The 26,152-nt window shown below is 38.6% G+C and overlaps 1 protein-coding gene across 5 annotated transcripts in view; it reads left to right on the forward strand.

The window, feature by feature from the left end:
• The window catches only part of LOC118207110 (solute carrier family 2, facilitated glucose transporter member 11-like), a 75,029-nt gene that overhangs the window by 27,008 nt on the left and 21,869 nt on the right, over positions 1-26,152 (forward strand). For 3 of the 5 annotated variants that reach the window (XM_035380426.1, XM_035380427.1, XM_035380424.1), the window contains 4 exons: positions 281-429; positions 698-885; positions 18,436-18,546; positions 19,758-19,859. In XM_035380426.1, coding sequence (XP_035236317.1) covers positions 281-429; positions 698-885; positions 18,436-18,546; positions 19,758-19,859 — 550 coding nt within the window. The remainder of the gene's footprint in view (positions 1-280; positions 430-697; positions 886-18,435; positions 18,547-19,757; positions 19,860-26,152) is intronic. The other 2 variants (XM_035380425.1, XM_035380429.1) reach the window with 2 other exon arrangements.

Below are 26,152 nucleotides of genomic sequence, written 5' to 3' on the forward strand. Positions count from 1 at the left end.
CACAGGTGAAAAACTACATTTGAGAATTTTAAGTCGCTGGTGAAAACAAATGTAATCAGATGATCCATTTTGTGTTTTAAAAAAAAAACTTTTCAGGAATGACTTAAATTATTAAATGCAAAGATCAGTGTATTCATAATACCACCATTTGACATAAATCAATATAGCATAAGTAAAAATATTCAGATGGATTTCTGTCCTCAAGAGCTGTATAAAGCAATAAGTGATAATAAATGAATTTAGCATGGTAAGAAGGATAATAATGATTTGTTCCCAACAGGGAGATCTTGGGGAGTGAATCCTGCTGGCCATACCTTTTGGCTAGCAATGCTGTCCCTGGTTTCATCCAGCTGCTGACATTACCCTGGTTCCCTGAAAGCCCCCGGTACCTCCTCATTGACAAAGGAGACAAAGAGGCCTGCATCAATGGTAAGGAGAACCCAAAGTTATTGTTTTGTGAAGCCAAATAAATGTCATCTTTCAGTTTAGTTAGTCAGTTAGTTCGTTTTTAGGTTAGTCCTGCTGTTAATACAAGTAGGTTTGACCTTTTGTGAAGTCAACTTTGAACCAAACTCTTGTTTTCTTGTAATTCCACATTCTGTGGATGGGATTATATGTGAAATGACCAGATTTTGAGAGACAGTGTGAGAGTGAGAGTGAACAAGTTCTGAGACTGATCCCTCCTGCCTTTGCACAGCCTTATGTCGGTTTCGGGGTTGCGATGTCCTGCACAGTGAGATCGAGGAGATCCAGCAAGAGCAAGCAGCAGCCCTGGGAATAAAGGCCAAGGGACCCTTGGAACTGTTTACGGATCAGAGTGTGCGATGGCAGCTGCTGTCAGTCATGGTCATCAGCAGTGCCATGCAACTGTGTGGGAATGATTCTGTGAGTGAGGTTGGATGAAGAGCGGGGGGTTGGTGACTGATCAAATGTGGCATAGTGAATCATCTTGGAATAAGGCTCAAGTATGTATTTTAGTCAATGGATAATTATAATTCCAAGCACCACAGGTGGTGGAAAAGTATTATTTTTGTTACAATTAAATTTTTTGCCCATTGACCTCAAATAACTTTTAGCCTGGAAGTCTGAGGCTTACCAAACTTGGGGGTCTCATTTTTGATGTCTGTAAATATGGCGCAGATTGGAGACCTGATGGCGCGATAATGCACATGGCAATTTTTCAGCTTCACAAGGCCATGCCCAGTTTGCCATTGAGCCACAAAAACTGGCACGTCGGTCCCTCTTCTGAGGAGCTAAAAAGAGAACCTGGGTAGTTTCTCTGCCATTTAGAATTTTTAAAAGAACTGTTAAAGCCACTCCTTCTAAATGGAGAAATTTGCTTGAAATTTACAGTTTCTTCATAGACATTTTACAAATTTGGATATATCAAAATATTTGCGAATGGTAAGATAATAACTTGTCAACACGGCTTTACACAAATGTGTATAATTCCCAAACTGTTTGACATGAAGTCATGTAACTTAGCGTGCATGTTGATAACAAATAACAAAGTTAAAACTCCAGCCCTAAAAAGTTGGCCACCACATATATATATATATATATATATATATATATATATATATACAGTACCACTCAAAGGTTTGGACACACCTGCTTAAACCAGTTTTTCATAATTAAAAATGCTTTAAACTGCATAAACTTGTCTATAAACACTTAATTTTTCATTATATGCTATCTGTACTTATATGAGCAGATAATCATAAGTGAATTGCATTCAAAAGTTAAATTTTTAAATGAAAATGGAAATCTTGTAAGCTCATTGGGAAAGGGGGTGCATTGTTTTGTTATTTAAATATCTTTGTACGTACTAGTGTTCATGATGACGTCTAATTTAACAGGTGCTTTTGAAATATGGCGGATGGCCTTTATTTTTTTTAAATATGAAAAATTCTACAGGTCCTGGAATACCTGTTAAGATAGATGTGATCATGAACACCAATACGTACCAATATATTCTAATCTATTTAAATAACAAAACAATGCACCCACACAATGAGCTTACAAGATTTCCATTTTCATTTAAAAATCTAGCTTTTGAATGCAATCCATTTAAGATTATCTGCTTAATGTATATAAGTACATATATCATATAATGAAATATTAAGTGTTTATATTCAAGTTTATACAGTTTAAAGCATTTTTAATCATGAAAAAACTGGTTTAAGCAGGTGCATCCAAACTTTTGACTGGTACTGTATGTATATGTATATATATATATATATATATATATATATATATATATATATGATGCAGTTTCAAATGTATTACTAAAAATAAATAAATAAATAAATAAATGTATAGTCAGCTGTATACCTTTTTCATGATTTGGCTCTCTACTCCACAATTTTAGATTTGTAATCAAACAATTCACATGTACTTAAAGTACACATTCACTTTTATTTAAGGGTATTTTTATACACTTCGGTTTCATCATATTGGGATGGCAGGTATGCCATCCCGCCAAGTTACGCCTTGGCGGAGGCATGCCCCATACCTATACAGCATCGAGAGTTTGGCACTTTTCAGGGTTCCCCACAGAAATAACCACAACAGCCACAGACACTCAGCCCTTAAAAACATTACATTCTGTACATTCTGACCCCATTTCAACAGACAGATTTCATAAACAACTTCACATGTCCACACAATAAAGCCCCAAACTAAGGGGATTTTGCGTTTTCTCTTCTTCTTCTCTTTCTTCTTCTTCTTCTTATTTTTCCTGCCGCCTATCCCACTAACAACATGTCTCCCCATTGGACATTTTACCGACACCAGCCAAATCTTCACCTACACGACCCAATCAAAAACTTGCATACACACGCAAAATACCCATACCTTTTTACTCTGAAACATTTCCAGTTTAAACAGCTAGTTTGCCTGTGGCCTAGTGGGCAAGGTTGCAGTCTTGGGAACATGGAGTCCTAGGTTCAAGCCCAGCTTGGAACATGTTTCTTTAACCTGCTTTTACCCTCACTAATAATTGTCTACTACTTCTCAATTATTGCTTTTGCACCATATCTACCCGCCGTTCACCGAACATATACACTGCATTATGACGTACCGTCTGCACGTTCAGATATTAACCGGCTACAATATTGCAAAGCCATATGGATTCAACGGGAGCTCTTCTGTCCTTACTGGCCTGTGTTCTTCTTTAAAACCACGGACAGGTTTGCTAATGATATTTTACGCATTGCATAGCTATGTCATGGTGCTGCACTAACAAAGTCACAGACTGGTAAACCTCCGGTTGAAGGATTGAATCCTGCCTCGCCGTCAGGCAGATAATTTCCTCTTTTACAAAGAATTGAGGAAATATTGGGTAGCATTGCTTTGGGATACATCTTATTTAATTTTGGTGAGGAAAGATAGCCTATATTGTTTGTAGTACCGTAACTTGGCGTCATTTTGATATCAATACTTTTAGTGGCAGGCGTGGATTTTGGCAGTCTGAATGAATGAGTTATAGACGGTGTATGCCTTGTATGTGTGAGTAACTTTGCGTTTTTGTATGTTGAAAACGTGTTTTTTATGAGATGGACATTACAGCACTTTTTATACATAGCCCCTCATTTCAGGGCACCATATTGTTTGGGACATATTAATATTATGTAAATGAAAGTAGTCATGTTTAGTACTTTGTCTAATATCCTTTGTGTGCAATGACTGCTCGAAGTCTGACCCATAGACATGACCAGGAGCTGAGTATGTTCTCTGGTGATGGTCTGCTAGTCCTGTACTACAACCATCTTCAGCTCCTGCTTGTTTTGGGGGCTGGTTGCCTTAAGTTTTCTCTTCTGCATATGAAATGCATGGTCAACTAGCGGGGCTGGCCCAAGCCTTTATGGGGCCCTAAGCAGAATTTGATTTGGGGGCCCCCCACCGCCTCGGCGCCGCCAATACTATTGACTATTGTCAATGCTTGACCATTCACACATCTACTGTAAATCTAACACATCCATTATCAATTTTATTAGTTGTAGCTGTGTTGCTTTACATCATACCAATGTCAGCCTGGTACGTTTTTACCCTTCTATGGTTTTTAATCTTAAAAGTTAGCAAACTCAAAAGTGGTCTGGTGTTAATTTGCACTTTATTATTCAAAGTGATACAGTACTAAGTGGCATACTGAACACGGTGTACTGAAAAGTAACAAAATAAACCAGCAGACAATGCATTCAACTAACTAGCTAGCTAACGTTAGCTAACAACATAGCCTAGCTAGCATATCTTGTCTTAGTTTAGTAAATGTTTGATTAAACATCCCTGAATTACGGTGGCCCTGAAGTGCAAAACAACAGCAAGTCAGAAAACACACACCAGCAAGTTCAGAAAACACGAGCAAGTTAGAAATCACACACCAGCAAGTTCAGAAAACACCAGCAAGTAAACAAAACACACCAGCAAGTTCAGAAAACACCAGCAAATTAAAAATCACACACCAGCAAGTTCACTGAAAACGGAAAGGGTAGGTACGAATGGAAAGAATTCCTTGTTGCTGATTGGACAGACAGTGTGTCAGTCTGGGACTAATGGAAGTAGCTAGTTTGAGTGCTTTTTCAGCTGAGCTGAACGAACGAAGAGCCCAGTACAGACCCAGAGCTTTTATTAAAGGGCATTTTTATACATTTTGGTTTCACCATGTAGCAATTAGCTAGCTAGTTATGGTTATCATATTTCTGTATCTATGATGGCTACATTCAACGTAGCTAGCTAGCTAACTTGGCTAAATAACGTTAGGCATACACTTGTCATCAGTGTCTAATTCCGGTCCTGGAGAGCTACCCACTTGGAGGTTTTCTCTCCAACCATAACCTAGCACATCTGATTCTATTCGCTAGATAATTAACTGTTAGGTAGCTAAGTGAGCTGAAATCGGTATGTTCCCAAGGATGTTGTTGGGTCAAAAGCCTGCACATAGAGTAACGTTTAGCTCTCTAGGACTGTAATTGGAGAACCGAGCAGCCTGTTGCACCAGTATAACGTTCGAGCGCAGGCTAGTTTGATAGTAAATTCAGAGTTACGCCATAACTTAATTTCATTTCAATTTTCCGGGATAGATTACCCATTTGATTTGTATGATTATATTGATGTGCACTTGTGCGTTCGTTTTCGGCAAGCTGAGATACAAAAAACAACCGACCTTTCTGAGTACAAGAACAAGTTCCTCAGTAAATGATAACAGAGAATATAATTGAAAAAAATATTTTATTTCATACCAAGTCAATTGTTGGAGAGCAATACATATCAAAGAAAAAACAGAGTTAAGGCAGTCCAAAATACATCCACTAAAGGCCCATAACAAATCACCAGCTAGTGGTGGTGGTAGCTGTGTCAGTACAGTACAATAATTTAGCCATCATAAATATTACTTGACGTTAGAAGGGCACCTTTAAGTGCGTTTTTAGGGTGCGCATACTCATTTTAATGTCGTGAAAAGTTGAGAGTATCCAGGATTATGTCATGAATGTCCTTGATTAAAATAAGCACGTATGTGTGCAATTACATGACTCGAATCGTTTAGGCTCATTTTCTTTCTCCCTAGAGTAGCATGTCGCCACTTCCTATTTCCCGGTCACCCAGAGTGACAGACTAAAAAGTCCAATCAGCAACGAGGAATACTTTCAATTCGTACCTACCCTTTCCGTTTTCAGTGAACTGGCTGGTGTGTGTTTTTTTAACTTGCTGGTGTTTTCTGAATTTGCTGGTGTGTGTTTTCTGAACTTGCTGGTGTTTTCTGAACTTGCTGTTGTTTTGCACTTCAGGGCCACCATACTAAATTGCCTTGACATCTTAAATCCACCTAGTTGTATGTATAATAGCAAGCTAGCTAAACTAGCTAGCTAGAGAAATTTCGATTTTAACAGGTGAATGTGTTAGATTAAAACGATAGATAGCTAACGCTAGCTGAATATACCTTGACTGAACTGAAGGCTTGTATGATGCATCTATCTAGCCAGTGGAATGTTTATGGTAAAATACTGTAATTAGTTATGCAAACATACCTTCATCTTGCTATTTTTTCTCATCTTCTGTTTTCTCTTTCTTTCTTTTCTCTCCAGAAGGATATGTCCTTTTTTGCGACATTACTTTTTTGCTGCTTTTTCCATCGACCCAGAGGAGAGGACTGTAACGTTAGTCTGACTGACTGTGCTTGCATCAAAATGCAGTTAATGTCCGTTACAGTGCGCATGAACTTGACACCAGCTCAGAGGCAGCGGCAATTCATTACACCAGTAGTATTAGCTAGCCAGGCCGTTAACATAATATTGCGTTTTTGTATGATTACCATTGACATAATATAATATATCAAAAAAATAATAATTCAAGCTCGCTTGTGGGACATTTCAAGCACTCTTGGGGGCCCTCTGGTGGCCACGGGGGCCCTCAGCAGGCGCTTAGTTAGCTTATGCGTCGGGCCGGCCCTGTCAACTAGATCCAGAAAGGGTGAATGGCTTCACCAGTCAAGAATTTTCCTGTTTTTGGTTTTGAAAACTCTTTGCAACTTTAGTAGGAGGGATTATAGGTTTGAGGGGGATTTCCCCCCTTATGAGCAACATTTTGGGGGTATTTCAATGGCTTGGGGGGCTTTTGATTGAGCGAGGGAAGGGTGGTGGCAGAAGTGTAAAAGACATGACAGGCAAAATTGCGTAACATGCTCACTTGCAGCAGTGTAGTATAATGGGGAAGGAGCTGCTCTTGTAACCTAAAGGTCACAGGCTCAATTCCTGGTAGGACCCTGCCGTTGTACCCTTGAGCAAGGTACTTAACCTGCATTGATTTGGTATATATCCAGCTGTTTAAATCGATGCAATGTACAGGGTTTCCCCCAGAAAAGTTGTTAGGCCCGGTGGCAAGTGTCTTTTGACAGGGCCCGGCGTGGGCCGGCAGCCAAGTGTCTTTTTTGACGGGGGCCCGGCACAGGTCAGCGACAGACTGATGGGAGCATTAAGGTAGGGCCCTCAACCCTCAACCGTAGCGTTTTTCCCCAAAGATGGTATTTCTAGATATAGCCTATTTTGCCGCTGTGTTAACACATTTCTTTTCCGGTCAGGCACTCTTCACCGTAAAAAATTTTTTTAGGATTTTTCCGATATTGTGTCGAAAGTGCTGGGACGGAAACAACGATGGATTTACTCTGTAGCCACATCTGTCCAAAATGTAAACAAGTCAGGCAGTTTTCACGGTCGGGAAAAATTTTATGACAACGTTGTCGTGCACATCAATGTCATCAAGCTAACGTTATTAATAAACAAGTGAAATCGTTATTTTGTTGGCGATTAATAAGTCATGTAATGTTACAATATATCGAACGTTACATTCATGCTACTAGTTTAACGTTGCCTATACACTGCTTAAGTTAATATAAAAAGAATGTAGGCCTACTTACCGACGAGATGAAGTGATAATGCAGTTTGTAACGAGGTTAGTTAGCCTACTGAATGAAAAATGGTGGCTTGCTAGGTAACGTTAGCTTGTGATAGTTGGAAGCGTGTTGAATGCAGAGACTGTAAAAAGGTTGAATGTCACTCTACGCACAATAAGGGTAAAGAACACTGATCTCAGACCTGCTGTTTTTCTATTGCGTTCACATTTTAACCAACAGATGTCGATGGTGAGCTTTTTAACCGAGCCGCTCCACTGTAACTGTAGTATAAAAACATCTTAAAAATACATTAAAAAAAAAAAAAAAATTTTCCCCAATGCTTAGGCCCGGCGGGCCGCCGGGCTTGCAGTACACTGGCGGAAACCCTGATGTAAAATGCTATGTAAAAGCTATGTAAAAAGTTGTGTAAGTCGCTCTGGATAACAGTGTATGCTAAATGCCTGTAATGTAATGTAACTATTGTTTCCTATTGCCATTTTATTTTTAAGCCTGAAAGTAAGAAATAGCCGAACCCTTTCCCTTTCTTCATGACCTGCTTTAAAACTATCAAAATAACTTATCCGGCACAGTTTTCCTGAACAGTTTTAATAGCACACATTTGGTTTTTTTTTTTAAAAAGAACATAAATAAATACAAATAACAAGCAGTTTCACTTTGAACATTTGATTGAAAATGTTAAATGTTGATGTTAAAAATAAATTGTATGGGTAAGTGCTATTAGCTTGTACTACCTACATCACATGGTCTCATAGAATTGTGATCAAAGGCAAACACACTAACACTTGCTTTGTATAATTTTGATCACCACTGCAGTGAGGTTAAAACAGTAAACTAACTAATGCATTGTCATGCTCATGTGGACACACTGCTGTCTACATTCTAAAGCTTCATTTTGCCCTTCCTACCTGACATACACTATATGACAGTATCTGGACACCCATTGGTCTTGGGCTGTTTTTTATGGTTTGGGCTAGGTCCCTTAGTCTCAATCACATTTTAGACAATTCCGTGCTTCACCAACAGTTTGGGGAAGGCCCTTTCCTGTTTCAGCATGATAATGCCCCCGGACACACAGCGAAGTCCATACAGAAATGGTTTTGGAGAACAATGTGGAAGAACTTAACTGGCCTGCATAGAGCACTGACTTCAACCCCATCCAACACCTCTGGGATCAACTGGAAAGCCAGTTGCGAGCCTGGACTAATCGCCCAATCAGTGTCCATCCTCACTAATGCTTTGGAAGCAAGTCCCTGCAGCAATGCTCCTAACATCTAGTATAAAGACAAGAGTGGATGTTGTTATAGCAGGAAAGGGTGGACCAACTCCATATTAATGCCCATAATTTTAAATGAGATGTTGGATGTCTGGTGTCCACATACTTTTGGCTATGCAGTATATGTAGCCTATGTTGGACAGTGGGTGCCTGGCTTCAGTGTTTGTTTAAATAACATATATTTTTTCTTGCATTTCACAAATACACCCAGCGCACTTATACACAAATTAATTTACTTGGAAATGGGATATTAATAGGGTATTAACCTCTTAACACAGAGCCCCTAGTGGTTGGCATGCCGGCGTGCCAAGATTACTGAACTCAGACATTCAGTGCTGCGGCAACCAAAGTATGAGTTAAAAACAGAAACGCTCTAGTTTCATTAGTAGACGATACACGACAACTATGCCAAATTCGAAGTTTTGCAGCGCCACCATTGTCGCTCTGGTCGTTCATTTAACACCCACCCCTCCCTCATCTGCAACTGCACCCACCCCCCACCCATGACATAATGGACAATATTGTCTATCTTGGCATACATAAAAATATTCTTTTACCACTCAAAAATCGTATTCCGTCATAGCAACAAGATAAACCCGACAATAGTCCTAAGATACGCCAATACAACAGTGAAAATGCTGCTCACTGAATAACGAAATAAACACGACAAAGATTTCAAAAATCATACCATGACATTCTACTGTCAATATCTGTGACTAAATATGGAATAAATATACAACCTAACCATTGGTTTTACACGTAGAGATGTCCCTTTTGAGACTGCGTGGTCATATATTGTCTTTTTGTGAAATATACGCTCATTTTGCCTGGGTACCTTCCAAAATAGCTGTGTGTAATACCACACATGTTGTTTACAGTGTTGTCATCGTTTGTAGTACAATCTGGCTTGATTGACAATTAATCAATCCAATAGATGACCAAATAAGCTTTCGAGCAATGTATAATATGCCTAATTTTACTTTTGGAATAGGGTTTTATAGCTCAGCCTAACCAATTATATTATCTCATTGCTGTGGTAGCAGTAAAAGACACTGCACCTGGCAAAATTTTATCGATCATTTTTGTAATTTCTTGGAAAATATTATTATTCTTGAGAAATTCTGAGCATGCCTAATGCATATGTTTGCTTTTCAACCTAACTGATATACTGTTATCTGGACTCTAGCTAGAACTGGGGAACAACAGCATTCATTCTGTCTCTGTCTCTGTCTCCTGAACACAGATAAGATTTCATCCTCCAAATGTAAGTGTTACTGCTGTAAATATTTTGGTTATATACGTTATTTTTGAGTGTCTTTAAATAGGTTAGTGTTATTTTATAATGAGGATATTTCACACTATAACGTAAGCGTTCCTTGGTTTGCTAATTGTGTTTGTGTTTAAGGCACCAGATGTGTGGTCAGCTGGAACATTGTCAAAACGTGGTGGATGGTTGAATATTGTTTTCATGTCGTCCCATCCCCATACAAGAAAGCATCACGTACTGTAGAGTACAGAAAAACATACGAGAGTTAATGATTACACATTTAGGCACTGTACCACATCGTGTCATAATGTTTTTGCATTTAAAAAAAAAATCTGATATCAATGTTTCACCTTAAACCTTCATAAGGGGCTCATGTATATGCTTTATAATGAACAAAAAGCATTTTATTCATTTTTGGAAAGATTCTGGATATGTTTCAGGACCCCTAGATATTTTAGGCCACTGTACTGAAGGAAAGCTTGTAATTCCCACTTGAAAATGATGCAACAGTGAGTTTCTTGGGTAAAAACCGTTGATTTGTAGTGAAATACATGATTATGCTGTGATTTACAGCAATGAATAATTTAGGCATTATGGATAGATTTGGAGACACTGGGTACACTGCTTACTTTATGATTCATAGATCTTTAGTAGTTCTGCCTATCCACCCTTAGATATGATGCACTTGTGGTCAAGGAGTTTTTGATCCAGGACATGTATAGTTTAACCTGCTGTATATATGCGCAATCTCAGTATTTCATTGCCAACTAAAAAAGTGTAAATTCATTTTTGAATTTTTGCCTAGACAATTGCATTTGCGGCACTTTATTTCTTCCTAAATTATGAATATAAACTAATCTAAGTTAGTATTGTAAATAGTACAAATGTCTTTCTTCATTTAAGCCATTTTTCAAGTCACTGTGATGCTCGCTTCTGGAGTTATAAAGTCTTAAATAGAACACCCCCTAAATGGATGAGGATTGTCAAGATTTTGGATCTGTGCAATGCGGTTAAATGCAAATACCGGTAACGTTAAGGCCAGTTAAGATCAATGATACGCAACGAGACGAAACGGTTTTAGAATGTTGCAGAGAAAATTTCAGCGGTGTGAACTGGTTAGTTGCAGAGCCTCTGAAGCCGTTGCCTAGGGTCTCAAAAGACCCACCTTGTCAAATCGCCAAGTGCAGTTTTAGAACGTTTACAATCAGACGTCTTGGAATTTTGCAAGTTGCATCCAGTCTCGTTGCGAATCATTGATCTGAACTGGCCTTTAGTTAGCTACATTGCAACGCTGCAACAAGGTAGCATTGCATTCGAGAGACGGTTTGCGAGGTCTGTACCGGTCGGTAGCGTTAGCTGGCGTTTTTTCTAATTGTTAGCTGACATTAGATTGTGTTAATTACATTAGCTAGCTAGCTAACGCAACATTACCTGATATGAGAGATGGATACTGTGTGCAACGTTGTCTAAACTAATGTTGCCTTTCTTGACATGGTCCGGTAGCTAGCGTTAGCTGTGCAAATAGCTATGTAATTTAGTAACGTTACATTGTCATCAAATGTAATACGAAATCTACATCAACAAATAATATGACCTCTCATGTTACACAAAAACCTAATAGGGTTCCATAACCACCCCACCTTTAACGCTAACAGACACCGGAAAAAAACAGTACGCTGCTCACACACAAGTGAGTTGAAGAGCAAGCCTGTTGCGTTAGCTCCGCCTACCCTCTCTGGCGGACCAACCACTGATGGGTGATGGAAAACGCGTCACTATCTATGCGCCGCTTGTGATTTTTTCCCAGGAATGTCGCCACAGACACCCAGTTCTTTAATCATGAGTAATAATAATAATAATAATAATAATAATAATATAAATTAATATAATAATAGGCTCAATCACCATTGTGTTACCTAATTCAGCGATAGATAGTGACTTAACAGACATATATTTTAATGAAAATTTTCGAGATTATTACTTTAAAATTAATATTTTACCAAGATTTTTATATCCTTTCCAGCCGGACCCTACACTACTTAATAAAATAATTAAAAGGGTAAGCAGCTGCTTCAGTGCTTTCATTTGGAACAAAAAGAATGACAAAGATGCAAATGCCGGTGGAGCAACGAGGTCTTGCTGTGCCAAATGTCAAGTTTTACCAAATGGCTGCTCATCTTCAGTATATTGCATTTATATGATAAAGGCATGATGCTCTCGTTTTGAGCAGATTTGACAGAATTATGGTTTCCCTCAAAATCATTTCTTCAGGTACTTACAGGTCCAAAGCTTAATTCAGAATCAAACTATCTATTAATTTGACTGTCAGATTTCACAGATTTGCGGCGTATTCCTATGTAATAGCCTAGGTAATAGGTAATAAAATGTCAGGGGTATCAAGAATTTTTCCATTATAGAGAATGGACTCAGAGTATTTGCGACATATGGAATAATGACTTAAAGCTTTACAATAGACATGGACGGAAATATGGAAATTTGTGGGTGCAATCTCCATATGTAATAGGATGAGACACAATTTAGGATATTACACTGGTTACAGAATGCATCCCTACTTAAACCAAGAATGAATCCGATTAAGACGGACAGATTTATGTTTAAAATGTCAGGTGAAAGTGCGAAGTTACAGGCACTGTATGTGGACTTACTCAAAACAGCAGTGTGGTATAATGTAGTTGCAGAGGCCGAACAATGGTTTTTGAGAACAAATCATCCTATTTGTCCTGTATTTTATAGTTTAACCAAAATTCACAAGTCTACTCATAATCTATTGATAATTGTTTTGAGTAATACCGCTAATGATTAATGGTATTACTCAAAACAATGTTATACAATGTTAAAGGTGCTTATGTCAGAAAGGCACACAAATACTCCTTTGAATTACAACAACAATCGTTAAAAAATATCCCAATTTTATTTAAATGCAAAAAAAAGCATAATGCATGAACATACATACAAACACACACATGCGTTATACTTATTTTCTCCTGAAAAACATGAATGTGCTCATTATGCAAGATTGGGGACAGCAAACACTCATGTACATACTCGCCACCAACGTGATGACAAATGAAGCCACTTTTCTTATTTTAGTTTATTATTTCTCTTATTGTTTCACCACTAGCTATGTTTTCCCTTCGCTAAAAAATGATTCTTTCAGGCTAACATTGAGCATTTAATTGCCAGCTAAATTCTGCTGTATTTTTAATGGTGCATTTGACAAATAAACTTTAATTTGATTAAATCACTCAGCTAAATCCAGTTAATGAACTAGACATGTTATGTAATGTTATTAATAGGCAGAATATAGCTTACCTTCGTGCAAATGCAGGTAGCTGTATCTGTCTGCTGTATTAACTGCATGTGTTCAAGTTCTCTCCACAACAGACACTTTTCTAAATTTGTGTTCGGGTTGGGGAATGGAATAAAAATAATCTCCCCTCCAATCGTTCAGAATAACATGGGTCAAGTTTTGCAAGTTCCCAAATAACAGCTTTTAACCTCCTATATAAGCTTTGTAAGTCAGACGGTGTTGGAGTTAGATATCGGAGAAAGTAGTATATAGCAACCATCTGTAAGCAGGGATTGGTGGACTGCAGTGTTAATCATTCATTTGCTAAAGGTCTACATTTTTTGTAGTATAAACTCTACAGGGGTGGACTTATTGACAGTCTCTCAGATGTCAATATCATGCAGAATGGATGACAAAGGTGCTATACCATCAGGTGTGGTATGTGTTGCCATGGGTCAGTGTATGGGGAGGGGGCATAGGCTGCTCGGGCATGGTGTGTAGTAGCACAGGAAGTTGAACAGGTGGCAAGGCACTTGTGGGTGGCATAGGTCTGCAGTTGAGTGCAGGTGGGAACTGATGTTGGACAGGATATATTGCAGAGATCAGAGTGTCCATTAGCTGCATAAACATTTGTTGATTGGCCTGCAGCTGAACCTGCACGGCAGCAAGTTATCAAACGCAGCATTTTCTTGACTCAGCCTTCTTTAATCATCTTGGTTAAGTTTGTCCAGCTGCTGCCTTTGTTCTCAAAATAGCCTTGGATTCGGGTGTCATCCATCTTATCAGCAGCTTTTTGCTTCCTAGCTCATGTCCTAGGAATGGCGCACCTTCCCAGCCTTCTGACAGTCCCCTATGTTCTGAGCGCTCTGCTCACCACCAGGTGCTGTGCTGGCAGATACACCTATTGATTAAAGGGTCAAATGTCAATTCACATAGGTAGTTATGTATCTTTACGTTGTAGGCTAATGCCATGTCCATAGCAGTCAAGTCAAAATGTATTGTATTACCGTGATGTATTGTGCTGTTTATTTAGTCTCCACAACTGATGTCACATTAAATGAAATGCATTTTAAATAATCTGTCTATCATAGTTTAGCAGGTATAATGTTATATGGACGAATGAGTCAAAAGTGGAACTTTCTGAAAGCAAATACAGCATTTCACAATAAGAAAATCATACCAACAGTCAAACATGGTGGTGCCTCAGAACCTTGCCATTATTGAACCATGAATTATGTTCTGTACCAGAACATTCTAAAGGAGAATGTCTGGTCATCTCTCTGTGGGCTGAAGCTGAAGCATAATTGGGCCATGCAGCAAGACAATGATCAAAAACACAAACGCCAGTCCACATCTGAAAGTTTTGGAGTGGCCCACTCAAAGTCCTGACTTGAACCCAATAGAGGTACTGTGGCAGGATCTGAAATGAAATAGTTCATGCTTGGAAACCTACTAATTTGTCATAATTAAAGCAGTTCTGCGAAGATGAGGCTAAAATTCCTTCACAGCAAAGAGAAGGACTGATATCAAAGTTATAAGAAGCGAGTGGTTAGGTATTCCACCACACCGTTGTTTACAATACTTAAATATGTTTTCTAAACTTTCTTCAATGTAAACTGTAACATAATCAGTGTTGCACATTTATCAACTTTTTCATTAGATCTAAAGACTTCTCAAAGCCCACCTCATGTCTTTTTCCCCTAAAACTGACTATGATAAAATTAAGGGCTTTCTGAATTTTTATCCCGAAAACCTTTTTCGCTAAGTTCCTACTAGGCTACTTTTCCTTCTACTCTGAATAATTATATTTTTCACAACCATTCAGTACAGCACATAATACCAATAAGGTAGGTTAAAAAAATTTTTATTTAGAAATAAAACATTTACTCCCAGAAATGTACATTATTTATGTTAATAATTGCTCTGCACTCTGCTTAGATTTGAGTGGGCACTCTTGCAAACAGTCACATCATTGGGTAATAATGTTATAGTACCCTATTTTCTGAAATTAATGGTGCACAATGCAGGGGCGCAGTCAATGGCAAAGTGCATGGGTGCACTAGGCATGGCTACTGAATCTTGACATTTTCACGACCAGATGAGAGGAGTGCACAACTCACAGTGCATGGCACATGGGAGAAATGGGCTGGATTAGGTGGAATATATTGTCAGTGGGTCTGTTGCAGCTGGATTCAATAATAGCCAATCTAATCTTTTCTTTCCCTTTAAGAACCATGCAATTTGTGCCCTAGCATAGTGCTAATTTCCAGGGTCTACCACTGCAATGGAAGTCAAGGATATACATCATCAGAAGACGCTCCTCACTAAAGGAAATTTATGTTATTGTACAGGAGGTACAGAGTAGAGTTGTCATGTTTTTCCAAAAATTGAGTTTGAATGAATTTCATAAATAAGATAAATTTGTTTGAATTATCTGTCTCTAGCAATGCAACATTGCTTAAAGGTCTAATTATTATGGCTTATAATAACTTTTAGTCCCAGGAACTACTTTTCAAGGAACTAAAAGGTTCCTTCAGCCCATTTTTGTCTGCGTTTCCACCGCGGTCTAAAGTCCCGCGAAGATTAGGCAAATTAGCCCACTGACGTATGAAAAAGCGACGTTGTCGTCGGTCCATCTGTCCTATGATTTCTTCTGTAACCCCATACTACCACCGAAGTAGCCGACATTATTTTCTAATAACCGGGACGGCCCGGAGGGGTTTATTCCACTTATATACAACGGGTTACCAACAATGACTATATATGGTTACTTTTGTATTTATTGATTTTTATCGATTTAATCACCTGGAATTGAAATATTCTTCTGCAGCCGTTTGGGCATATTTTACCGTTGTCAAGCAAAACTGTCGTTGGTAGTTGAACTTGGACCGTTGTTATGCAACAAATAGGATATAACAGGCCAATAGTCAGATTGTAACTGTTTTATATATCCTCTCAAACACATTCATTATGTTTTTATGCGAACATTCACTTTCATGTCTTGACATCCGAGGCGACAGAATGCATTCACATTTCCAATATAACTGGCAACAACAGCAGAAAACATGCACATTGTTGTAAACAATTTGCTGTTTGATTACTTTCTCATCATCAATTCCATATAGGCTAATCGCAAAATGACAAGAATAGAACAAAAAAACTCGGACTTGCGTGAAAATTTAAATTAGCAGTGGTACAGCCACTGTTTGCTTTCCTTCGAAGTTACTGCTAGCCGAGCAGTGAAGTGTGCCCTCCAGATGCGAACCATGCACCATAAATTAGTCCATAGTCTTCCTGGTCTTTTTGTGGAATTGAAGAATGGCAGAGTAAAATTACGGCAGTCTGAGAAAGCTAAAGGGACGATTACTAGAATTAACCTGTTATTTTACCCTGACAAAAAGTGCGGAAGGTGATTTCCAGTTTGCTTTTACTGTATCACCAATGTGAATTACGCAGAACTACCGCATACCTCACATAACTGTATGCGGCTACTGCGCCGCATAACATACAAGTTTGATTTGAAGTTATTATGAAAATAAATCGGTTTGCGGCTGCAGATTTTTAAACATGGCGGTTGAAATAAAACACTGCAAGTAGTCGACCAATCAGAACTTGTGCCCCACCCCAAAGGTTCCGGTACTTTTGGAAAGTACTACCCCCCGAGCAGGAACTTTTTTGGGGGTAAAATAAAGCCCCCAGAACTAAATTTAGACCCTAGTTCCTGCGGTCGAAATGCACTGAGTTCCTCAAAAGGTTCCTAGTTCCGGGGTAAAGTTCCTGCGGTGGAAACGCGGCTTAAATCTGCAGTTAAATGGCTTAAACGCACTATGCTATAACTAAAAAATAATGAAAACAGTATCTTGTAGTTTTATTAAACAAAATAAAACCAGGGAAGATCATAGCAATGCCAATGATGCCGTTCACAGTGTAGGAATTTCTAAACAAAAATTATGGTGTTGAAGATAAAGATAACAAATGACAGAGTCAATTTGTCTTGGATCCTCCATTTCATATGTATAGTCTGCAGGCTAAGCGGATAGCAGGACCCACACATGAACTTTATATTTATTTGAGAGTATATGGTGATAACTAATGATGGTTAATACATATATCTTTCATGTAGCTTTCATTTTAACTACAGTCACATAATTAAAATGAAAAGAGTAGAGGTTGCATTTATTGTCATTCTTCTAATTACAGATGGAGGTGCAGTGCAGTACAAGCTAAACAATTAAAAACAGAAATAAATTCAGGAATTAACATTATAACATTATTTCGTTATAAGAAAAAAGACAATGAACAATAACCCTGAAGTACGCATTTTACCTGCTTGGGGGATTTTGGAATTTGGACAGCATATAATCTAAGAAAATTGTTGGTTAACTTTTGAATAGTTTATGATCCTACACTTATCGCTTGAAAAAGCCCCAAAATTAGTGACTGCCCATATGCTGGGCTGTGACTCGCACCGTAGGCCTGGTCTGAGGAGGCAGACAGCAGAAGTGCGAATCACAGGCTATGCTGACAAAAAAATGCAATCCGCTGCACCAAAATTTCAATGTGGTACTTGATCTTCACTGACACACCCCAGACAGCGCCTGTTTTCCCACATTAGCTCTCAGCGAGTCACCAAATTAACAAATGGGTTCAGGCACACCAAAGACAAAAATCCCACTTCACCAGTGCGACTGCTCACCACACACCAGGTGCAGCTTCAGCAAAAAATCACTCAATCAACAATGACATTCCACAAAAAAAGTTGACAACATTGTTTCAAATTTGTTGGGTGACTAATCTCTTAGGAACACATACAGTATATCTGTCCTATGGGTTGCTGCCATCTTGAATTGCTGTCCCTAAAATGAGGAACTATGTATAAAAAGGGCTGTAATTGCTACACGGGTCACCCGATATAGATGTAAATATCCTCAAATTAAGGCTGACGGTCTGCACTTTGACCTCATGTTCATTGTTTTAATTTCGAATCCAATGAGCTGGAGTACAGAACCAAAAACACTAATATGTCATTGTCCAAATTCTTACGGATTGCACTGTATATTTTTAAAAATTGTTCTGCTCCCTCCTTACATCCTACATTGACATTAATCTTAGTTGCCTTTATAAAAAATAAAACTGTTCTTTGAGTTTTTACATTTGATTGTTTTCTCACACAATAGATATATTTCTATGCATCGTACGTGTTCCAAGAAGCTGGGATTTCTGCAGATAAAATCCAGTATGTGACCATTGGCACAGGTAGCTGTGAATTTACAGCTTCAATAGTCAGTGTGAGTATTTCTGACAAATCCACTTGTTACAACATACTGTATTTACATGCTACAGTTGAGGCCAAAAGTTTACACCTAGGCTAAAGACATTCTAACTCAATTTTTCACACTCCACACATTTCATGTTACCATACATTTCCTGTTAAGTCAATTAAGGTATCTACTTTATTTCCATAAGAGGTCATTTCAAAATAATAGCTAAAATACAGATTTATTTCAGCTTTTATGTATCATATCAGATTTTCAGTGGGTCAAAAGTTTACATACAATGTTAGTATTTGGTGGCATTGCCTTTTAATAGCTTAACTTGAATCAAACGCTTGGGTTAGCCTTCCACAAGCTTCTCACAATACTTTACCGGAATTTTTTCCCATTCCTCCTGACAGAACTGGTGTAACTCAGTCAGGTTTGTGAGCCTCCTTGCTGGGACATGCTTTTTCAGTTCAGTCCACAAATTTTCTATGGGACAGGTCAGGGCTTTGTGATGGTCACTCCAATACTTTCACTTTGTTGTCTTTAAGCCAGTTTGTTACAACTTTGGAGATATGCTTAGGATCATTGTCCTGCTGGAAGACCCAGTTGCGACCAAGTTTTATCTTTCTAGCTGATGTCTTGAGGTGTTGCTTCAGTATTTCTAGATAATCCTCCTTCCTCATGATGCCATCTAGTTTCTGAAGTGCACCAGCCCCTTTTCCAGCAAAACACCCCCACATCATGATGCTGCCACCCCCATGCTTCACAGTTGGGATGGTGTTCTTTGGATTAAAAGCTTCACTCTTCTTCTTCCATATCAAAGCGCTAATCATTATGGCCAAAAAGTCAGAATAAAGTTTGTAGGTGATCACCAAGATGAAGACCTAGTCTTTTGGAGGGGTGTTCTCTGGTCAGATGAAACAAAAATGTAACTGTTTGTTCATAATGATCAGCGCTATGTATGAAGGAAAAAGGGTGAGGCTTTTCATCCAAAGAACACCATCCCAACTGCGAAGCATGGCGTATGTAGGTGTATGTAAACTTTTTGCCTCAACTGTATGTAAGAACCACAAAAGCAAGAAAGACTCCTCTGCTTTGCCAAATTCTGTATGTTAATGGAAAAATGATTCTCATTTTTAAATGTTTATTCAGATTATTCATTGGTGCTAGGAACAAATGGTCACTCTGTGGCTACAGTAATAATTAGCAAACTTTTAAATCCCCTATCTACCTCTCAGAACCTGTTGATTGAGAAACTTGGAAGGAAGTTCTTGCTGATGGGTGGGTATATTCTCATGGCTGGCTGGGCAGTGGTCTTCACAGTGAGTCTGTCATTCCAGGTAAGGATATGTCAAATCATGAAAATGTGCAGAATACTGAAATTAATCAGATAAATAAACTGTAACTATTGTCTGAAAATCATATTTAGTTAGTTATTTGTGTGTAAGCTAACTGAAATGCAACTATTCAAAAATGTATTTCATTAATATATTTTCCCCAGACAAATATACAGTGAACACCACAATTCATTGGACAGTGACACATTTTTTGTTATTTTGGTTCTGTACTCTAGCACTTTGAGTTTGAAAGGATACAATGACAATGAGGTTGAAGTGCAGACTGTCAGCTTTAATTTTAGGGTATTTTCATACATATCGGACCTTCTAAACACAACCGTTTTTAAATTATAGAACCTTTTGTACATAGTCCCCCCCATTTTCAGGCATCAAAAAATATTGGACAGTTTAACATAATGTAGAATAAAGTAATCATTTTTAATATTTGCAGAACCAAAATAACAAAAAATGTGTCACTGTCCAATGAATTATGGTGCTCACTGTATTCAAGATACAGTAAAAATGAATGATTTTTTAAAATAAAGGCATTGCATAACTGTTCCTAACTAGTATTAACATTCATTGTAATTGTCAAATTATTGTCAGCTTGCCAGTTCTTAATTCTGTGTCTTCACTTCAGCAGACGTAAACTCTAAAATGTACTGTTCAGAGCCGATTCTACTGTTGTGTAAATCCCAAGTAAAAGTACATTGTGGAGACATAACTGAACAACTTACCTTGTTTGTGTCAAAAGGTAAAGATCCAACATTAATGGGTAGAAATTGGCCACAATACTTGCCCCTAGACTGCTCCAGGGTAAACCATGTGTCAGATCTGGTAATTGAGATCTGTGAGAAGTACTTCACAGTATTTAACTTAGACAGGGGAGGTATCTCTGGAAAAACCAAAACTTCACATAGTGGGGAAGGCAATTCCAAAATTTTTCAAGGCAAGAGCAGTACTGTATGCTTTGTGAGAAACATTTGACAAACAGTTGCAACAGCTAGAACAACAGGGAATCATCACACCAGTAGAGTATTGTGAATGAACAGCTCCAGTTTTGTGTATCCCTGAAAACAATGAAGAAGTAAAAATTTGTGGGGATTATAAGGTCACAATAAATCTTTGGTTAGAGGCTGACAAATACCCTCTCCCAAAGATTCAAGACTTGTTTCCCGCATTAGGTGGTGGCAAGTATTTTGCCGCATAGATCTTACTCAAGCCTACCAGCAGGTACAGTTAGACCCACGGTCAAAGCCATATCTCACCATTAATACGCCTAAGGGACAATTCTAAATGAATATTTGCCATTTGGTGTGGCCAGCTCACTGGCTATTTTCTAGCATATAATGGACCAGGTGTTACAAAACCTTCCATGTGTTGTCTGCTACTTGGACGGCATATTAATATCTGCTCAAACAGAACTGGAACACTGGAATGGGTTGCTTCCCATTCAGGAAAACGTAGATGCAATAGCCAGTGCACCTACCCCAAAGAATGTTACTGAATTACAGCATTTTTCACTTTCCTATTCTACAATTTGAAATTCATTGAAAACTTGTCAACTCTCATAAAACCACTGACTGAACTATTACTTCCCATTATCACAATGATTCCCATTATCCAAGCTTGTGATGCTACTGCTAATGGGATAGGAGCTGTAATACCACACCAGATGACAGACGGTAGTGAAAAACCTATCGCTTATGCCTCGCTCACACTCAGCAAAACTGAAATATTCACAAATTGAATAGGAAGTTCTACGTATGGCATACAGAATTTCAGAGAGTACCTGCATGGGAGAAAATTCCATCTGATTACAGATCATATGACTCTAGTAAAGATTTTAGGCCCAAACACAGGTGTGCCAGCCTTAGACTGTGCCTGGTTACAATGGTGGGCATTACATCTCTCTGCTTATCAATATGATATTGTGTACAAGCCTTCCTTAGGATGCAAATGCAGATGGACTGTCAAGGCTGCCACTGTAAACAGAAGCACCTCCATGCAATCCTGAATTCAAAGTGTCATGGTTGGACGTCATTCCTATCTCAGCAAAAGACATTAAAAAAGAAATAGAAAAATATGCAGCACTTACCAAAGTTATACACTTTACTAGTTGGCCCAAGCATGTAACTGATGACAAGTTTAAACCACACTGGCATAGATGTGAAGGCCTCAAGGTTAAAGATGTTTGTGTTTTCTGGAAAGTCATTGTACCTAATCCACTGAGACTGAACCTTCTGAAGGCGTTACATGAGAAACCTTTAGGAATTTTCATGAGTAAAGCTGTAGCCAGAAGTCACTTTTGGTGGCCTAGCTTAGATAAACACACTGGAGATATTGTAAAGAGTGCATATACATTTTGCAGAAAAGGGGAAACACCAGTTTCTACTTGCAATTGATGCTTACTCGCATTTGGCAGAAATTACACTGATGTCCAAAACTACAGCTGCCGCAACAACTGAAGCTATAACAAGCACGTTATAGCTCCCTCATGTGGTTGTGTAATATAATGGTCCACAATTTGTATTTGAAGCCTTTCTCCAGTCAAATGGAGTGAAGCATAAGGTCCACACCGTGACATTCAGCCTTGAATGGGTTAGTAGAAAGGCTGGTTTGAACTTTAAAGCAGTGGAAAAACAAAAAGGATTAGGGTATACCCTGCAGCATAGTACTGACTATGTTAGTCACTGAGCATCACTGAGGAGTTGTTCTTAAAGAGACAAGTAAGAACATGGTTATCATAAAACGTCCAACCGAAATTCTCTGGTGAAATCCAGGAAAGACACAAACCCGTATAAAACATGTGGATCAGTTAATTGCTGACAAAGCAGTTAAAGATAGAGACATGGAAGATCTATATGTTGGAGACACTGCAGAACTGTTGTCAGCTGTGGACATGGGAGAAAACTGGTATAGTCTTCTTGAAATGGAAAGTCATGAATCTGATCACGCTTTTTCTGGGACCTGTGTTTAGATATGTGCAGTAATTAAATAAACTAAAGTGAAGTACATTAAAATGTCAGCCTTCCTGATTTTAAAACCACTGTGTCCATAAAGACAACAATTTACATATATACGTTTTACCATTTTGCAGAAACAGCAGTTGTTGTGTTAAGTTCCCCCATTTTCAGGTCCAATTATGTGCCAGGTTATGTACTGTAGGTAACCTTACTTTGATGATTATAACAGCAAACTGATCAGCTCACAATGGAAATTGGCTTTAGCCAATGGCAGACTGAATAACACATTTGGTGAATATCATCCTTTGCCCTATAAAATGGTCTCATGCTCATTGCAGCCTTGGAATAATGTTTAAATTGCATCATATTCCATAATGCAGCAGCATAGCCAATAAGATTTCTCTGATATTCTTAAAACCGCAGTTCTATGAAACCAGACATTCTATTTGAGATATTAAACAACCAACTGTCCAGTGGATAGACAGCTGTAGGCTATTGTAAAAAATGAGGTGTTCAAATGACTCTAAAAATAATGTAATCACATATAAGTTTTTTTTTTTTTTTAAATTAAGTTATATATCACCATTACAATTACACAATCAAATTAAGTCAGGACAACTATGATTCATGATTTAGAACAAAGTGGACTCAAGTTACCTTTAATGCACTATGATTCTTTAAAATTCTTTAAGTTGTGTCAACTCAGAAGGTCTGTACAAACAGTTACCTTAATTTTCTTACTTATAATTTACTTTAAAAGTAGGCCTTTGACAAAACATTGCTTTGAGTATAGTCTTCAGAATTTACTAATGAATGTAAAAATATCTGGAGAATACAAAAACATATTTTATTAAGTAAATCTTAGTTTGTAATTTCTGTATTTACTTAATCTCAGAATCGTTTTACAATGGCAAAATTGTTTTCTGTAGATTTGTCATCTTTATTGCGCTCATTTTGTGTGATATGTTAAAATTTTGCCTTATGTGTTGTTGGTTGATCTTAATTTGCTGAATGTGTGAACAAACCTTTGTTTGCCTTGAAGTTTGACCATACTAGCTAGCATCCTATCCACATGACAGCTGACTGCCTTATATGCTACAAAAATGCAGTCATAGTACTGGAAATGGCAATTGTATCAAAAGGTTCCTAACCATCTTAAATGATAAATACCATGTTTTAAAGTTCTGTGTCGATGCGTTTCGTATTTAGAAATACCCCTTAGCTCTATAGTTTCCCTATCTAAAGTATGTCTAAATGACCCATCAACACAAAACTTGATTGGGATGGCCAAGTTACGCCTTGGCGGAGCAGCATGCCCCATACCTATACAACACAGAGAGTTTGGCACTTTTCAGGGTTTCCTACAGAAATAACCACTACAACCACAAAGTCTCAGCCCTTAAATACATTAATTTCTGTACCATCTGACCTCATGTCAACAGACAGAATTCACAAACAACTTCATACGTCCGCACAATAAAGCCCCAAACTTAGGAGATTTTCTTCCTTTTCCCACGGCGCGCAGGAACTGGCACTGTGGACTATGCATGGCAAATTGTGGTCACTCACTCACGGACGACCTTTCAGGGATGTTTTGTGGGATGCATGCGCAGGTGGTGCTTCGTTTAGTAGGACGCATGCGCAGGTGGTACGGCACGACATTTTTAAGCACAGCTTTATTGCCTAACGTCACTTTAGCTAACCCTAACATGTTTGCGTTTCTCCTACTTTAGCTAACCTAGTTAGCGCGTATGGATCACCTACTTTAGTTAACTTAGTCAGGGCGTACGGATGCTATCCTGCACGCATGAGTAGGAGCTAAGGACACACAGCTACAACCACCGTTTTTAGGCATCTCAATGAACTGAACATGAAAATGCAAGGCAAAGACAAATATCTTCTCTCATCTACCGACAAATTGCAAGGATTCCGATCGAAGCTCGCCCTCTGGCGCTCATATGTAGAACAGGGCCTTATCTCTCAGCATTTTAAAATCTTCGAGGAGAGGTTTCACTTTTACTTTCCAACTGTGTCTTATGCGCAGTTTGACTGGGTCCGTGACCCATGGAGTTCATCTGCAATGGAAAGCTCAAAAGACATGCCACTGCAGGCACAAAAGCAACTAACAGAACTAAGGGAAGACCGCAGTTTGAAAATAAAATTTGGTGACATGGCTTTTGGCTTACAGTTGATAAGGAGTATCCAATAATTGCTAGTAGCGCCATTGCAATTCTGTTACCCTTTTCCACTATTTGTGCGAACACAGCTTTTCAAGCCTGACATACATCAAGAACAAGTACAGAGAACGTCTGAGAACATCTCTCATCCATTCCTGCCAGGATACACACATTGTGTGCATCATCACAAGCTCAGGTTTCCCATTGAAAGTAAGTGGTATTTACTTGGCCATTAAGCAGTGTGTGTGTGTGCGTGTATGTGTGTCTGTGTGTACGTGTGTGCGTGTGAAGGGTGTTTATTTTTTATGCTTTTGAGAGTGGTGTGCCATGAGATTTTGTAAATTTGGAAGGAAAAAGGTTGGGAAATGCTGACCTACACCAACCAATCAAAATGTCACATACATATGTTAAATGGACTTGTATCTTCTTCCCCAAGAAAATTCCCATTCAGTACAGCTAGAGAGTTGCACGCTTATTTTCTCGCAAATAATTAGGGGTCCAAGCAGCGAAGCTGGTGGAACCCTATTGTATCTGTTAGGATTATTAGGGGTCCAAGCAGCGAAGCTGGTGGAACCCTATTGTATCTGTTAGGATTATTATTATTAGGGGTCCAAGCAGCAAAGCTGGTGGAACCCTATTGTATTTGTTAGGATTATTAGGGGTCCAAGCAGCGAAGCTGGTGGAACCCTATTGTATCTGTTAGGATTATTATTATTAGGGGTCCAAGCAGCGAAGCTGGTGGAACCCTATTGTATTTGTTAGGATTATTATTAGGGGTCCAAGCAGCGAAGCTGGTGGAACCCTATTGTATCTGTTAGGATTATTATTATTATTAGGGGTCCAAGCAGCGAAGCTGGTGGAACCCTATTGTATTTGTTAGGATTATTAGGGGTCCAAGCAGCGAAGCTGGTGGAACCCTATTGTATTTGTTAGGATTATTAGGGGTCCAAGCAGCAAAGCTGATGGAACCCTATTGTATCTGTTAGGATTATTATTATTAGGGGTCCAAGCAGCGAAACTGGTGGAACCCTATTGTATCTGTTAGGATTATTATTATTATTATTAGGGGTTCAAGCAGTGAAGCTGGTGGAACCCTATTGTATCTGTTCGGATTATTAGGGGTCCAAGCAGCGAAGCTGGTGGAACCCTATTG

The sequence above is a fragment of the Anguilla anguilla genome, chromosome 10, assembly GCF_013347855.1.
Source record: "Anguilla anguilla isolate fAngAng1 chromosome 10, fAngAng1.pri, whole genome shotgun sequence".
NCBI classification, from domain to species: domain Eukaryota; kingdom Metazoa; phylum Chordata; class Actinopteri; order Anguilliformes; family Anguillidae; genus Anguilla; species Anguilla anguilla.